This window comes from Aulonocara sp. 'chitande type north' Nkhata Bay, linkage group LG6, assembly GCF_057382095.1.
Source record: "Aulonocara sp. 'chitande type north' Nkhata Bay isolate Kocher_YH1m ecotype deep benthic linkage group LG6, A_spYH_male_GT1.1, whole genome shotgun sequence".
In the NCBI taxonomy this organism is placed as follows: domain Eukaryota; kingdom Metazoa; phylum Chordata; class Actinopteri; order Cichliformes; family Cichlidae; genus Aulonocara; species Aulonocara sp. 'chitande type north' Nkhata Bay.
In genome coordinates, this window is record NC_141349.1 from 6,254,507 (window position 1) to 6,269,817 (window position 15,311).

Genomic DNA, 15,311 nt, shown 5'->3' on the forward strand with positions numbered 1-15,311 from the left:
GTTTATTAGATTGATCAGTATTGCTGAACTATGAAATATTTTTTTTGTATACAGGTATAACAGAATAGCTTTAGTGTAGTTGTTGTTTTAAACTTGAGTATGAACTTGCAGACTTGCAAAATGCAGCAAGATATTTTAAAAAACAGTTTTGTTGATTAAAAAACACTATATCGGATTCATATCGGTATCGGCAGATATCCAAATTTATGATATCGGTATCGGTATCGGACATAAAAAAGTGGTATCGTGCCATCTCTACTCACTAGCATCAACTTTCTTTGTCCATTTCTCCTTGATTTTCTCTGAACGTTTCAGTCTTTCCTGATTTTGGCCCAGCATTTGCTCGCAAAGATTTTAGTTGTGGCTTCTGCTTTTGTGATTTTTTGCCTTCTGACTGGCCCAAATACAGAACTTAACCTCACAGATTTCCTTCCTTCCGTTTTTCCTCCTCTGCTCCTGTGTCATTTGTTTTTCTCTTCCATTCACTCGCTTTATATCGCTGCTGTTTGCATCTATACAAAACACACTTTTGCATACTTAGCCGCAGATTCAACAGGAAACTTCAAACAAAGAGCACTTTGGTACCATGCCAGTGCTGTGTGAAGCCTCCGGACTTGCTTTGTGTGAATGTGTGCGTGTGTGTGTGTGTGTGTGTGTGTGTGTGTGTGTGTGTGTGTTACAGAGACTTGGGGAGCAGCTGGTCAGACCCACTGTGGTCCTTCGCCCACACACGCACTCCCTGCTGATATGAGCCCTGGACAAATCACATCAAGGCGAGAATAATGTACACAGACAGAAGGGGTGTCATGGCACCACTGGGTCACATGACCTGACAGGGGAGGAGCCACTAGCATAGGAGGTGCCGATGATTCACAGCACTACTATCTGAGCTAAACTAAACCGTTTCTGTTTTATAAGCAAACAAAAACACAGATGTTTGGGGAAAATTTTCAAACACTGGAAAGAAGCGGGGCTTACATAAATATACCATTATAATGTTAATATAATAATTCACTCTTAAACCACTTTTGCTAATTATAGATGTAAAACAATCCATTTATTTTTAAATTAAAAACTAAGATTACCTCTTCTATTAATCACATGCCCACCCACTGGCTGGGCTTGCTGCTTACCATCCGCAAACCTCTCCAAGTATAATATTAATAATAAGAAAATACTTTTTATTAAACGTACATTTTCCAAGCCAATTTCAACCCTACATTTTCTGCTTTCCCGTGGGCCCAACCAGCTGCTTCTCTGTGCCACATGTTGTAGCAACCCATCTGCTATTATCTCACAGACCCAAGAAGGATTCCTTTAACAAAAAGCGTGTTTCTTGACTCCAGATGCTTCATATTACTAGTCAGTATCTGTTAGCCACTGAGCAGCTCCACTTGGACAGTTAGGAGTTGAAGATCGAGGGTTGAGTCACAAACTCACTCATCTGACCTTTTGGGCACCACTTTCACTCCTTTAGTTTCAGCTTGATGTTTACTTTCCCTTTCTTTTTCTCTCTGCTTTCTCTTCTGCTTTCTGAAAATAAACATCTGCTTCGTACCGCTGAGGGGAGTTCTGCGAGAGCAGCTTTGCATGATTGGCAGTTCAAAATAGTTCTTATTTATCTCACAGCCTTTCTGTAGCCCCTTCAATTCACCCTATCTCTAAAACAAGCTGTTTCAGCTGCTCTCTCTTTGAGCCAATTTAGTCCCGATTAGCCATCCCTTGCAAACAGAAGGTCAGTATGTTTGACAGCCCTGCACTAAACACTGTAATTTGTCTCATGTAGGCGACTAAAAATGCACGCCTTTGGATTCTGTGGAACTCCACAGCCCTGAATGATATCAGTTATTCTCCCTCGACTTTCAGAAACAGAATTCGGCCCCTGGAAACGCTTTCCTGACTCACACTGCTGTTTTTTCCTCTTTTTGCTGCATAGAAAACCTGTTGGGAGCTCTGCTACGGATTAAGGAAGTGATCAGGCGGCGAGTGGAGAGCAGCGAGGAGGAGGACACGGACGAACGAGGGATGACCCAACGGCTCGAAGACATCCTCAGAGAGTCGAGTGGTGAGAAACAGACTAACATTACAGATATGTAATAAGCAGTTTGGATATTTCGTGCTATAAAAACAGGTTTGATTTTGCTTGCGACTTGTCCTTTTCTTTCCATCGCACCTCCTAATTTATCTCCATGGCTACCTCAGGTCCCTTAGTTGCTGGGCGGACCAAAGACTTTGTGCAGAGGATTTTGGCAGCCAGCGCAGGCGGTCAGAACCAACGCAAAGAGCCCCCACAGGACGGGGATGAGGCATCGGGGTAAAACCCCAAAACAGCAGTCCCTTTTCTCTCCGTACCCTCTTCTTCCAACCCCGCCCTCCCAGCACCACCAACTTGTCGAGACCAAGCTCCTCTACACCTCTTCTGCTCTCACGTCGTACACATTTAAGCAAAGAGACGGCAAAGTGGAGAGGCTGGGAACCAAGAGGAGGTGAGGAAGAAGAGGAAGGAGTAGCCTAAACAAAGCGATAGTAAATTGCTACCTTGCTCCTGGTCCTCTCCTGTTGGTCCTCCAAACAGCAGCCGTCTTCACCGCTCTGTCTCTGCAGGCTGCACCACAACCACCAACAGGCCAGAGCTGCTGCTGCTGCTGCTGCTGCTGCTGATGTCTCTGTATTCTGTGTTCTCTGTGTGCGTGCATAAGTGTGTGCGTGTAACATACTGTATGAGCGTGTATAGTGTTCCTCTCTCCCTCTCTGTGCTGTATTTGTACCCCATTGTGCCTATGAATAGACATTGCACTGTTTTGTAGATGGTCGTAGTTGTTGTCAGGGGGCCGTTAGTGAGCTGAGGGCGAGGGGGCATTTGAGGATAAGAGGAAGTTCTAAAAATAAGGAAGTGGGAGGAGCCCAGGCACGGGAAACAAAGAAGAGGGTGTGTTTGTTTTGGTTTGGGGGTTTTTTTTGTTGTTGTTTTTTGTTTGGCTGGGCTCCTATAGAAGCTCTACATACCATTTGAATTGCACCAGCATCTGAAATGAGACCCAATGCCAGACCAGTCAATGGTAACTGATTGAAAAGTCCTCGGAGCTTTAATAGTCACCCATCCCTCTCTGACACCCCCGTCACCCCATCAAAATGTAAGCAGAGATCAAAAGAAAAAAAAAGAAAACAAACTGCACCTTAATTTAAACTGACCAAAGATAAGTGATACTGCTGAACTACTCTGACACCTCTCACCACTTCAGATGCTGCCAGCCATTAACACACCATCCTGTCCTGCTGAGAGAGGGGTGAAGTGACTGATACACTTTTAATTCTTGTCCTATTTACCTGCATGCATCATTCAAAGATGGGCATCACCTGATAGACTTAGATCCTTTTCACGTAAATGCACTACCGTCACGGACCCGAGAGGCCGTGGTGTGGCAGACGGGACATGACCAAACGCCTTGTCGATTGGTTGGCCGTCTAGCTCTGCAGCCTGGTGCTCCTTTAGCTGATCTGTGGTGGATTTATTTTTTACCCCAAAAAAGGGAAGTGTCCTCGATGCCTGCCCCAAGCCCTCTCCTCAACCCCCTGACCTGATTATGTAGCGCAATTTCCTGACTTGCAATGACAAATAGAGAAAAAAAAACACACACACACACTTGTAGAGCTAGAAAGCAAATAATTTGTTTTTGTTGATTTGATTTTGTTGTTATTTGATGATGCCACAGCCCACAAAGTGGGCGTCAGTCTTGAGAGTTTTGAGAGAGAAAAATCTGCCTTTTTATTTTCTGTTTTTCTTTATTTTTCTGTGGTCTCTGCTAAAGCTGGAGACCAACCTGTCCACACTCTGTAAATGTTGTTGGACGCTAAAAAAATTAATTAAGACCTTTGAATTGCACTGTGGTAAGAGCAACAAAGCACCTTTGAAGAGGGCTTCAAATCCTCCAAAAGAGAGAGGAAAAAAAAGACTCTTGGCACCTTTTTCTAAAGACAGATATTGATTGAGAGACTTGAGGGCACCAAGCGCTTTGCGACCAACTGCTGGTTTGGGCTTGTTTCAGTATGGTGCTACTATATGATGACAGAAAAGTCATGCAAACACATTTGGAGGCATGAGGCAGTAACTGCTGACTGGGTTTTGGCCTGCAAGGACGTACTGTTGTAATAGGCGGTTTGTTTGCATAATGACGCCTTTCTCAAGTGCCTGGAGCTTAAAGCCACAGGGACCTGTGTTATTAAAACCTATTACAAGGTAAAACTTAACTCGTGACTGCTGCGCCAAGCTTGGCATCACTTGACTTTACTTAGAAGAAGAAGAAGGAAAAAAATGCAGGCTCATCTGGGGTCACCAAAAAAAAAAGGTGAAGCAGAATGTTTTCCTTTTAAATTAAGTCTATACATGGAAACCTACATTGTTTTCACGTATATGTTGAAATCTATTTGTGGAAACAATAGTGGGCACTGGTTTCTGTGAACATCATATCTGGGAAATATACATAGGGGAGCGGCTGTTCTCGGAGCAATTCCCTTTTGTTTTTTAACCTTGACAAGCTCCCATCTGGGCTGCATTCCAAAGCTGCTGTTCTACACACTGCCCCCTTTCTATGGAAAAAAAATTGGAAAAACAAGACATTTCCTGTCTCATTCAGGAACGGAGCGGTTCAACTTAAACTCTTCACGTCGTGGATGTCTTGCTTGTTGTCATTTTTTTTAGAAGAGTGAGGGGCAGCTTAGCGTCGCTCCTGCTTTTAGTTTTCTGCTCTGTTCTGGGAAATGTTGCTCATGGTTGTATAAAGCTGTACTGTAAACAGAGGATTCCTGTCGCTCAGCTGGAATGGCCTTCCTTGCTGGGGAACAGAGCGTCGAGGCTCTGGTGCCAAAGACGGTCTGAGAATGAAAAGATACCCGATTCAGCTCTAATGTCAATGAGGCGTCCTCAACGTTACCACAGAAACCCGCTCAGGCTTTCATGTGATCATCCGTGAAGAGACGCGTGATCTCGGGGAAGGTCACTGAGTGTAGCTAATGGTGTGCACTTCTACACCCATAACCCCCCCCCCCCCCCCCCCCCCCCCCCCAAAACTCACACTTTCTCCCGGGGGGCTGGGAAGCTGCTGATGCTGCCAGCAGAGTCACGGGATCGTGCGCTGGCAGCAGCTTGTGCAACAACAACAGAAAACATGAGGAAAGAGCAGAGAAACAACTGTGCAGATCGCCGAGCTTTAAAACGCTCTCACACCCATCTGTCACGTCAGAGGAGGAGGATGAGGTCTTTGTGTTTAAAGACTACACAAGTTTGTACAGATATTTTCCTTCGTTCAGATCGCTGTTACGTAACACAGCGCACCATCTGCTGTGTACATTCATCTATATGCCAAAAACTGCAAACAGTTGTAACACGGTGAATTCCTGCCTCTGATCCAAACAGAAAAACAGCCGGTTTTACACAAGCGGTGCGCTCATCTAAGGGCCTTAACTGATGCTGTAGCTTGTTGTATTGTGGAATATCCCTTTAACTGTAAAGCTTTAATAGGGAGTGGCCGGTCTTGGCAAGGCCACTTGTTTCTGTTTCTCACATTCCTGATTCAGTTCCTCTGTAGTGTTTCTGTTTGTGTGCACCTGGAAGGAGGAGAGAGAGAAAAGTGAACTGACCCAAAGATGTCAGTCGTGTGGTCACTGTTCACTTTTTCACGGTCAGAACAGGGCGAGCCCGGCCCAGGCTCAGCCGCGGATCTGCTGGGGTTTAACAAACAGCCCAGAACAAACAGTCTCGGCTTACAATTTTGTCCACATCCGACCTAATATAGACAATGACTCTGCAGAAACTGGACGATTCTTATCTGACTGGCTTCCTCGTCGGGTGTCACCATCTGCCAGACGCAGAGAGAAGTAAACAATTGTGAAACTTGCCTGTTGCTCATGTGCACGTGGGCTTTTTCTGAGAAAGTTCTGGAGAAAGGGGGAAGACGTTGAGTGCTCAGCAGTTTAGGGAATGGTGACAGTTGAAAGTAAGGAGCTTCTGCATATGTGGTATACAGAGAGGACACACATCTGAGGCTGTTAATGATTGCTACCAGTGTGGAAATTCCCACTGAAAACGTTACAGGGAGGTTTTAATCTTTTCATCCATTTATCTCAGCAGACTAAGTTTCACGTTTCAAAGCAGTATCGTTGACTGTTGACATTTTAAACGTTAGAGGTGCATTAAATGCTGGCACGGAAGTATGGATACGAAAAGATGCAATATAACTGAGGCAGGTACTTATTAGAACAACAACAAAAACCCCTCTGTGGGCTAATAAAACAGTAAAAGCTCTGTATCTCATACACAGCTGTGCTGTGTGGAGATGCTCTGCTTTTGAAAGACTTCCAGTGGAATTTTGAACTGCAACCAAAACATGAGAAAATGAATTAACAGTAATTCTGGTCATAAAGTGATTTCACAACCGAGATGACCAGACCGTCCCTTTTTCTGGCTGCTGTGAACAGGATTTTATTTCATTGTAAGTTTGTCTGTTATCTTCAGTAACTGTTTAAAATCACGAGATTAACCGATTGTTTTCTTTTTTTACACTCTGACGTTTTTATAGCTGCCTGAGGAAGAAGTTTTAACCTCTGTGTGTGCCATGCTTGTAAAGTGTAGCTTAAATCCTTGAAGCAGCAGTGTTAGGGTGAGAACAATTAGAAGTGGTTGACCTTCCTAAGCTTACACATGGCTGCAGTGGCTTTTTGGACCAGGCATTCAGGCCCTGTGGACCCGCTGGGCTGAATAGACTCATCAGTAAGACTACACCGGTGGGACGCTGCTGACCTCCAAGTGCCCGTCCCCGCTCTGCTCCACTGCTCTCATTGTTGGAAACACTCTGGCTTCTCCAGTTTCAAAGGCAGAGGAGGCCAGGGAAGCGGCACTTAGTCAGGGACCCTGAGTAGTTTATCCGAACCCTTCTAATCCACACCGTCACCTCCACCCTCTGCCACACTCTGATATCTTTCAATCGCCCTGGTGGCCTGCGTCTCGATGCCCCGCTTCCTTTATTGCTGACCTGGAAACTTCCATCTGGAAGGAGCCAGATGGGGTCCAAGTGTCAGTTTCAACCTGCAGGTCCATATTACTTTTCTCCATCAATTAAATTGAAGTGGAAGGAGCTAGATGAGGCTTTGCCAGTCGGTGCCTCATGTGTTATCATTGCATTTAAATCAGAGAGCGGAACATCTGTTTTTAGAACATCTGGCAGTGGTTGTTTAAGGACTCTGACTTTGTATGATTAACAAGGTCCTACTTGTGCACACCATGTTCTGCCAAACCTAGATTGCTTGCAAACTTAATGATAAATTATTGAACATTTTATTCAGACAGCAAGATACCACAACTTCAAGGCTTTAGAGGAACTGCTTGGTGCTTTGGGAAATACTGTTGCTAAAGGTTAAATCGTACCTTATGAGGTTATGTGTGAGGCTTTGGTCTTGTGTTAAAGCAGCGGTTGCAATGTCATCTTAACTAATTTGCTAATCTTTTATATGTCTTTATCAGAGTGGAATTTGAACTCTCGCCATTAACATTTTGGCAGCAGCTCTGTTGTTCTTTTTGGAGCTGTATTTAGGCTAGAGGGTGAAAGCACTGTACTGTCAGCTGAGGCCAGCAGACTATATCAAGAAACCGTTTGGTTACAGTACCCACAAAGAGAATACTGTTAATTAGGTATAAGTGATAAAATATTCAGATTGCAGTCATCAAAACTCAAACACAGACTTGTTGAAAGTCCACACAAGTTAGAAAGTCACATTGTTTGTCAGATAATTCCGTTAAAAAATCCTCAAAGGCACCACCTTTAAAGCCGGGACATGCAGTTCAAGCTGAGGCTTAGCAGGATTCATATGTCCAGCAGAAGCAGTGCGATCGCTGTCCGCTGGCAGTCTGAGAAAGAATCATCTCCCTACACTGAGCTCCATTTCCAGGTGGAGGACGTGTACAGTCTGGTACAACTGGGAGCTTCTCTTGCTTGTGCTGGTGTTGGTTCGTCAGCCAGCTGTGGAAAACAAAAGTTAGGCTTCCAATGAGCTGAAGGGAAACCAAATGTTAAAAGCAAGAGAAAGTGTCACTGTGCTTTTCATGCTGTAGTTTTTGGATCTTAGACACGTACATCATCCACTTCTGCCGATGTGCTGTCAGGATCTTGGAGGACACCAAAGGAGTGTGTTTGGAGTTGGTGAACCCCGTTTATGCAGACAGACACAGTTAAACAGCTTCTGCTTTAGGAAACAGTCATTGCCTAGAGCTGCCTGTGTCTGCACCTGTCAGTCAAACTGGCCATGGCCAGAAATCCAAATGGGTGAATTGTAGTTGCCGTAAAGTGGGAAATTAGCTGTAAAGACCAAAACTATATATTGTACCAGGCTGTAATCATGTTCATGACAGAAGTTGGGCATTTTAACATGGGAGTCTATGGGAAGTGGCAGTTAGACACGTCTGTGGTGCCTTTGTTCTTCAGCCACAGAAGCTGGTGTTTAATAGAAAAGTCCAAAGGACACTTTCATTTCTGTTAAAAAAGTTATTCTTTTGTACTTTTCAGGGGAAATACAGCTGATGTTTTGGCAGGACAGTAACGTATGCAGTGACCAAAAATGCAGACATTCATATTCATTCTCACAGAGCATTTCGTACTACTAGTGGGTTTTGAAAACCTGCATGGTTGTAGCATCCGATACGTTAACAACGTGCTGCACATGTGTTGATGGCACAGCCGGTGGCAGCTGAGACACACCTCATGGCTTTAACCAAAACCGAGTCAGTCGTTTCTGTCCAGATTGATGATGAGTCGAAACCAAAGGCCAGTTGTGGATGTGAGCAGTTTAAAAAAACAAAAACAGAAAAACATGTCTCATTAGAAATGAAATAGTACTTTAGTATTCTAGAGAAAAATCCTGTGGAGAGAATAAAGAGTGAACAATCACATCCCTGCTGGTTCTTTAATCTGTCTGAAAACACACTGAAAGATGGGAGGAAAGGAAAACTAAGAGACTAGCAAACATTCCACAATGCCATGTCATATACTGTACAGCAACCCTGTCTCCTCCTCTTCCCTTTCTCTCCCCCTCCCACACCCCCCTGTCTGTCTCTCAGTAATCCAGTAATCACAATACTACAGTAATACTTTGGACCTGTTAACACATTAACTCATCTTTATGTAAGTCAGTACGTAATCCTTAATAATAATCAAAAAAAGAAAAAAAATACAAGAAGTGCCGTACAAATAGAAGCCTAATATTTTTTGTTTTTGTTTTGTGTGAGTGTACTGTACACCTGTATAATGTATATTTTAATATTTATATGCAGCTGTTGTATTAAAGTATATTTTTAAAATAAAACACGAGTTTGTTCTTTTTATGTTTTGCAATATATCAGGTTAGAAATGAAGCATGTGGTGATATTTCCTGTATTTAATGTAAAACTGTATCTGTGCTAACTTTTGTAAACACTTCAGTTGCTGTTTTTACCCCTTCTTAGTGTGACAGAGACAGTGTTTTCGATTAATGTGCTCTTTATTGTTTCTCTTCATTTCTCTGAGTGGCAGGAGTCAGGATTTGCGTTTCCCTTTAGGGATCCTGAAAGGTTCACAAATACTCAACAGCTCCCCCAGCAGGCCTCACAGGGTTAGAGTGGCAGTTATTAATGTGGGTTTTTACATGATATCATACTGAAAACAAATGTTTAGGAAACATGATATCGTGAAGCAGACAGTTAGAAACAGAAAGACTAACAGTAGTCTGGCTCACATTTCTGTTAGATAAAACCAACGCCTCAGAGATGAGCAGAAATACTGAGGTATATGCCTGCAATCAAAACGTTAGAGATAGAATCAGCAAGGGAGAGCGATACACTGGGAACAGTTTTTATACGTTTTTTTAAAAAGCCATTCAATTTGCAGAAGAAGATGCCCAGAACCAACAGCTTTTGGATGAGTCCAAATCAGCCTACATAGAAAGATTGTGTGGAGGAAAAAAGCAACTGGAATACTTCCAGACAGAAAATTTGGATGCAAACCTAAACAAAATTCACCAAAAAAATTTACTTAAGTAACAGAAAATGATACTGATCCAAAGCATATCAGCTGACAGTGTCTTAAAATGTCCCTTTTATAATCCTAAATCCCCCACCCCCAAATTTAAAGTTACCAGTTTTTACCAGACCCTCTGTTGGCCATAGCATAGAGGCAACTTTCACCACAACTATTTCAGAGATGTCTCGATGCATGCTCAATGATCCAGGTAAGGAAATCCCAAAAATGGGATCTGGATGTAGCAGTTTCAGTAGGAGAAACGTTCGGTCAATCATTGAGTGACTTTGCTCTCTCTTCGAAGAGAAAGGGAATGTCTCAGACGAACAATGGGCTGTGAGGGCAGTTTCTTGATCATTAATATCTGTTTTATATTATTGTGAAGCACTTTGTGGTTTTTATCCTGTGAAGAGTCTTATATAGGTCAATAAAGTAAAAATAAGTTAAGTAGTATGCAAATTGTCATTATCATTGATCAACAACCACGGATCAAAGATCAGTGGTACACTGTTAGACATTTTATTGTATTTTTACAGCAACTTACTGGCAACACTATTGCCAGTAAGTTGCTGTAATTACTGATCTACAGTATCTTTACTGTTGTGATGTTTTACAGTTCAACCACTTTACTGTAAACATATATTACAGTATAACAGCTTTACTGTAAACGTGGTTTACAGTTAGAAAGACTTACCGTGATTAAGTTTTATAGTATCACTGTACTGCAAATGTGGTTTATGGTATAACACTGTAATTGTGTACAGTATAATTTGTTTAATAATAATAATAATGGATTGGATTTATATAGCGCTTTTCAAGGCACCCAAAGCGCTTTACAATGCCACTATTCATTCACTCTCACATTCACACACTGGTGGAGGCAAGCTACGGTTGTAGCCACAGCTGCCCTGGGGCAGACTGACAGAAGCGAGGCTGCCATATCGCGCCATCGGCCCCTCTGGCCAACAACAGTAGGCAAGTAGGGTAAAGTGTCCTGCCCAGGGACACAACGACCAGGACAGAGAGCCCAGGGATTGAACCGGCGACCTTCCGGTTACAGATGCGATTCCCAACCCCCTGAGCCACGGTCGCCCGTTTAGACTGTAATTGTGTTTTACAGCATATAAAATAATATTAACATTCATATTCAATATAAGAACATTTACAAAAAACAATATAATTCAATAAAGTAGTCTCAGAATAGTGAATTAAACCAACATTTATTGTTGATATTTTTTTAACAAGAAAAACATTTTTCAACTGAATAAAAACAATGTCAATAACCAAAATAAATAGAAGCGTACATGAAAACTACACAGTCCTTCACCTTTCTGTGTCTGATTTTTTTAAGGAAAACAGTTTTTCATTCCACTAAAAACAGGACAAACCCACCAGCATGAACATTAAATAAACTATTACAATTGTAAAACAAAAATCATTTAAAAAATGTAATAATTATCAGTGGGTCCCAGGAAATAGAATGTGACATGGGATTTAGATTTCCGTTACCAGGATGGTCGGGTTCAGCGTAGTCTTTATCACCACCTGTCAAAGACACATCATCAATATTCATGTTTGCTCAGGTTATTCACTTGTTCACATCTGTCTGAGATCATTCATACTGTTGTATGGATGTGTGTACAGTATGTATATAATTATCAGCTATGTAAAAGATATTATCATCTCTGTATTCTTACCTAGTTGGAAGTTCTCCATTCAAACTCAGAGAGCCGCTGGAGGAAGGTGGTGATCCGAGGGCTGATGCTTGTAACCTTCCTCTTTACGACACGACCTGTCTTGCGGCTTGTACCAAGTTTTGCAGGGCATTTTGTTCCCATGTCTCGATTGATCCTCACAAAGAACCTTTTAACGGAAAAAGGGCTGCTTTAATTTCAAAATTAAAACATACATTACAGCAATCACCTATATGTTTCTGCAACTGTAGTCAAGCTATCACATATATTTCATTCTTAAATGGTGTAAGCTTTAATGGTGTAAAGTATTTACCTCTGTATCATCTCCACCAGTGTGATGGACGCTGACTCCTGATACTCAAGGTTGAAAACGTAGTATGACGCAAAGAAGACAGCAAGGGTGCTGGCAAAGTCATGCATCTGCTCAGGCTCATAAAATACCTTGCCCTCCAAACTGATCATCCAGCGGCTTGCAGACATGAAATTATTCCCTAAAAACAGACAAGAGTCCAATAAGACAATGTGCTCACCCTTACAAATAAGGTTTCCACAAGAATGCTGGATAGCAGGCCTCACACTGTAAAAAAATAGAATCCACACGGTTTGCTGCTATTTCTCTTATTATTTATTATGTAATGAAAATTATGATCAATTACAGGAAAAAACTGCCTAATGTTTTGGCATTTTGGCCTGTGCTGAAATGTTAGGCTGTTTTTTCCTGTTGGTCATTGTGTATAATAAGAGAAACAGCAGCAAACTGTGTGTATTCTATTTTTATACAATATAAAACAGACAAACCCCTGTTAAGTAAGTTGTTGTGGGTACAAATACCACAATAATTACATAGATTTTTTACAAAAATATTACAAGAGGATTGAAAGTATTTACTTACCAAGCGCTATTACCCTTGGTGTGATGGGTAAGGTCATCTCTCTCTCAACAGACATCTTGGTGGAAAAAGCCTTTAAAACACAAACACTGAGGCTACATCACACTGTCAGCGCAGCCAGCAAGGGCAGGAGGACAGCAATGCACCACACTGGGCGGGAAAAGACAGAGAGACAATTGTTAATTTAATTTTGCATTTATTTAACCCTTGAAAAATATATTTACATAAGTAAATAAAAGAAAAAAAAACACACAACCCATCTTTTCAAGAATAATTCAACTAATTGCTCTTTTGACCAACCTAACACAGACGTTACATGGTTTTCCTATGAAAAAGACCCTGGAAGACGTTGTATTAAAGGAAAAAAAACATGCTCCCCTTCCCACTTAAAAAAATAATAAATATTAAACTTAGGTTGGAGTTCCTCGCGCCACCAACCTAATGTTATATTAACTTTTTAATGTTGTGTACTGCAGCTCACACAAAATTAAATAAAGCAGGCTAACCTACATGAGCAAGCTCAAAACTGGATAAGATTGTTTTAGCAGTCTCTAAATTTCCAAAAAAAAGTTGTCTTTCTTTATTCTCATTAAATGTGTATTTCTACCTGCTGCTTTAGCTGAAGCTAAATGTCCCACTGTTAGCGTGGCTAGCTTCTCAATAGTCATAGAACAGAAGCGCAGGAGGACAATGCACCACACTCGGCGGGAAAAAGACAAAGACTGTCGTTGCGCCTGTGTTCTTCGCCCCTCCCCGTGGAAAATATATATCTAAATATATATTTAAATAAGAAAAGAAAAAAACACACACAACCTATTTTTTCCAGAATAATTCAGCTAATGTGCTATTTCGACCAAGCTAACACCGATTTTAAGCCCCCCCCCCCTCCCCCACACACACAAAAAATATACATGCTCTTAAAAATTAATAAACGAGTATGTTAGGTAGGAGAGTCCTTTGCATTACCTTATGACGTCCCGTTTGCAGTTTCCACACAGAGGTCCAACAATAACAGGTGCAAAATCTTTTGTCCTCTCGAGAATATCATAACGAAGAGTTAACAAAGTTGGCCTGTCTTTCCTCTCCTGTCAATCACTGGATCACAGGTCATGTCAGTCAGGATATGGAGTGGTGGTTGGTAGAGGTGGGCGGGGCCAGCATGCATTCAGTGTGTGTTTCACTAAGTTGGGTTGACTAGTTCCCAGAAGAGTTCTGTACATGTTGCACGTTCAGTAAATGAGCAATTCAGTTACTGCTCGACTGAGAAGCCTCCGCCAAATTATTACAATATTCTCCACTGACTGAAGTTCGCCTTTGGCAACGCAGTGGCAAGCACACATTTGCAGCAGCTGTGCATGTGCATACAACTGCATGCAGCAGATTAGATGATCAGAATTCTTGAACCTTACACACAGGCAAGTCCCCTAAAAAGTCAAAACCATAATACTTTCACTGGTATCATACTGACAAATGGCATAGGTTGGAGGAAAATCTGGAAATGGTTGGCAGTGAAAGAGTTAAAATGTAATGCACTATTGCAACCAACCACTGAAAGAGTAAAAATACACAAACAGTATGATGAACCATTCAAATCACATAATAATGAAAAATACAGCAAAGGTTAACAGTCTATCATTCACCACATAAACAGGGTGTAACTTTAACACCAATTGTCTGTATGATCAACTCGGTCACCTATAACATCTCAAAGTCTCTGGCTTCGATCTTCAACCCGTTGGTAGGCAGCTCTGAACACCACATCCAGAACACTTTGGATTTTGTTGAGAAGGTGAGAGATGTCCTATGGAGGCAGATGAAACCATGGTCTCATACGATGTTACATCTCTCTTCATTTATGTTCCAGTCACTGAAGCAGTGGAGGTTGTTCATAAGAGATTACAGGATGACCCCAACCTCAGCAACAGGACCACTCTCACCACAGACCAAGTGTGTTTGCTCTTGGAACTGTGTCTTAATTCCACCTATTTCACATACAAAGGTCATGTAATACTGACCCATGGCACACGCGGGTTAGTGCACCATGACAACCCATGGTGCACTAACCCGCATGTGCCATGGGTTCACCATTGTGACCAATGTGGACATGAAAGAAGTGGAAAAGAGAACTCTGTTATCATACCCTGGAACAGCACTAAGTCATTGGTTCAGACACCTTTGTGTCAGGATGTACCACAATTCATGGATCGCATTAATTCGGTGGACCAACACATCAAATTCACCAGGGAGGATATGAAAAATGGCAGGTTAGCCTTCTTAGACTGTAACATTTCCATCAGTAATGGGGGATATTTAAAGTAGATGTTTAAACCTATGCATATGGATCAGTATTTAAGGTTTCACTCTCATCGTCCACCGGAGCATAAACTGGTTGTCATCAGGACGCTACAACACAGAGTGAACACCAACCCCACAGACACAGCGGCCAGGAAGAACATCACATCAAGAAGGCCCTGAGTAAATGTGGTTATCCCAGCTGGACATTTGTCAAAGCTGGGAAGGCTCCTAAGGAAAGCTCCAGCCGATCCAGGAGAGAAGGACAACTGCTGCCTAAGCGAAAACCCTCAGTGATCCCGTATGCATCTAATAATAATAATAATGTATACTTTATTGATCCGCGTGGGGAAATTACTCTCTTTGTATTTGACTTATTCACTCAGTGAAGCAGTG

The 15,311-nt window shown here is 42.1% G+C and overlaps 2 protein-coding genes across 7 annotated transcripts in view; one reads left to right on the forward strand and one right to left on the reverse strand.

The window, feature by feature from the left end:
- Positions 1 to 5,058, forward strand: part of LOC147327140 (uncharacterized) — a 33,197-nt gene extending 28,139 nt beyond the window's left edge. For all 4 annotated transcript variants that reach the window (XM_086294767.1, XM_086294768.1, XM_086294769.1 and 1 more), the window contains 2 exons: positions 1,937 to 2,065; positions 2,203 to 5,058. In XM_086294767.1, coding sequence (XP_086150893.1) covers positions 1,937 to 2,065; positions 2,203 to 2,318 — 245 coding nt within the window. In that variant the 3' untranslated portion in view covers positions 2,319 to 5,058. The remainder of the gene's footprint in view (positions 1 to 1,936; positions 2,066 to 2,202) is intronic.
- Positions 5,059 to 11,241: 6,183 nt separating this feature from the next.
- On the reverse strand, positions 11,242 to 13,735 carry LOC147327141 (uncharacterized). 3 transcript variants are annotated; one of them, XM_086297477.1, is made up of 5 exons: positions 13,590 to 13,735; positions 12,627 to 12,773; positions 12,048 to 12,225; positions 11,738 to 11,903; positions 11,242 to 11,585 (listed from the first exon to the last, which is right to left on the reverse strand). In XM_086297477.1, the coding sequence occupies exons 2-4, from the start codon at positions 12,679 to 12,681 to the stop codon at positions 11,738 to 11,740; spliced, it is 399 nt and encodes a 132-aa protein (XP_086153603.1). In that variant the 5' UTR covers positions 12,682 to 12,773; positions 13,590 to 13,735; the 3' UTR covers positions 11,242 to 11,585. The 3 variants fall into 3 exon arrangements, with proteins under 3 accessions (XP_086153603.1, XP_086153604.1, XP_086153602.1); XM_086297478.1 differs by lacking the exon at positions 13,590 to 13,735 and adding an exon at positions 13,231 to 13,492; XM_086297476.1 differs by lacking the exon at positions 13,590 to 13,735 and having other exon boundaries at positions 12,627 to 12,913.
- Positions 13,736 to 15,311: the final 1,576 nt, after the last annotated feature.

Coding starts and splice junctions, on each gene's coding strand:
- LOC147327141 (XM_086297477.1), bottom strand. CDS start 12,681: ATGTCTGTTGAGAGAGAGATGACCTTACCCATCACACCAAGGGTAATA. Junction 12,226..12,626: donor ACCAAGGGTAATAGCGCTTG/GTAAGTAAATAC, acceptor GTCTGTTTTTAG/GGAATAATTTCATGTCTGCA. Junction 11,904..12,047: donor CTGGTGGAGATGATACAGAG/GTAAATACTTTA, acceptor TTCCGTTAAAAG/GTTCTTTGTGAGGATCAATC.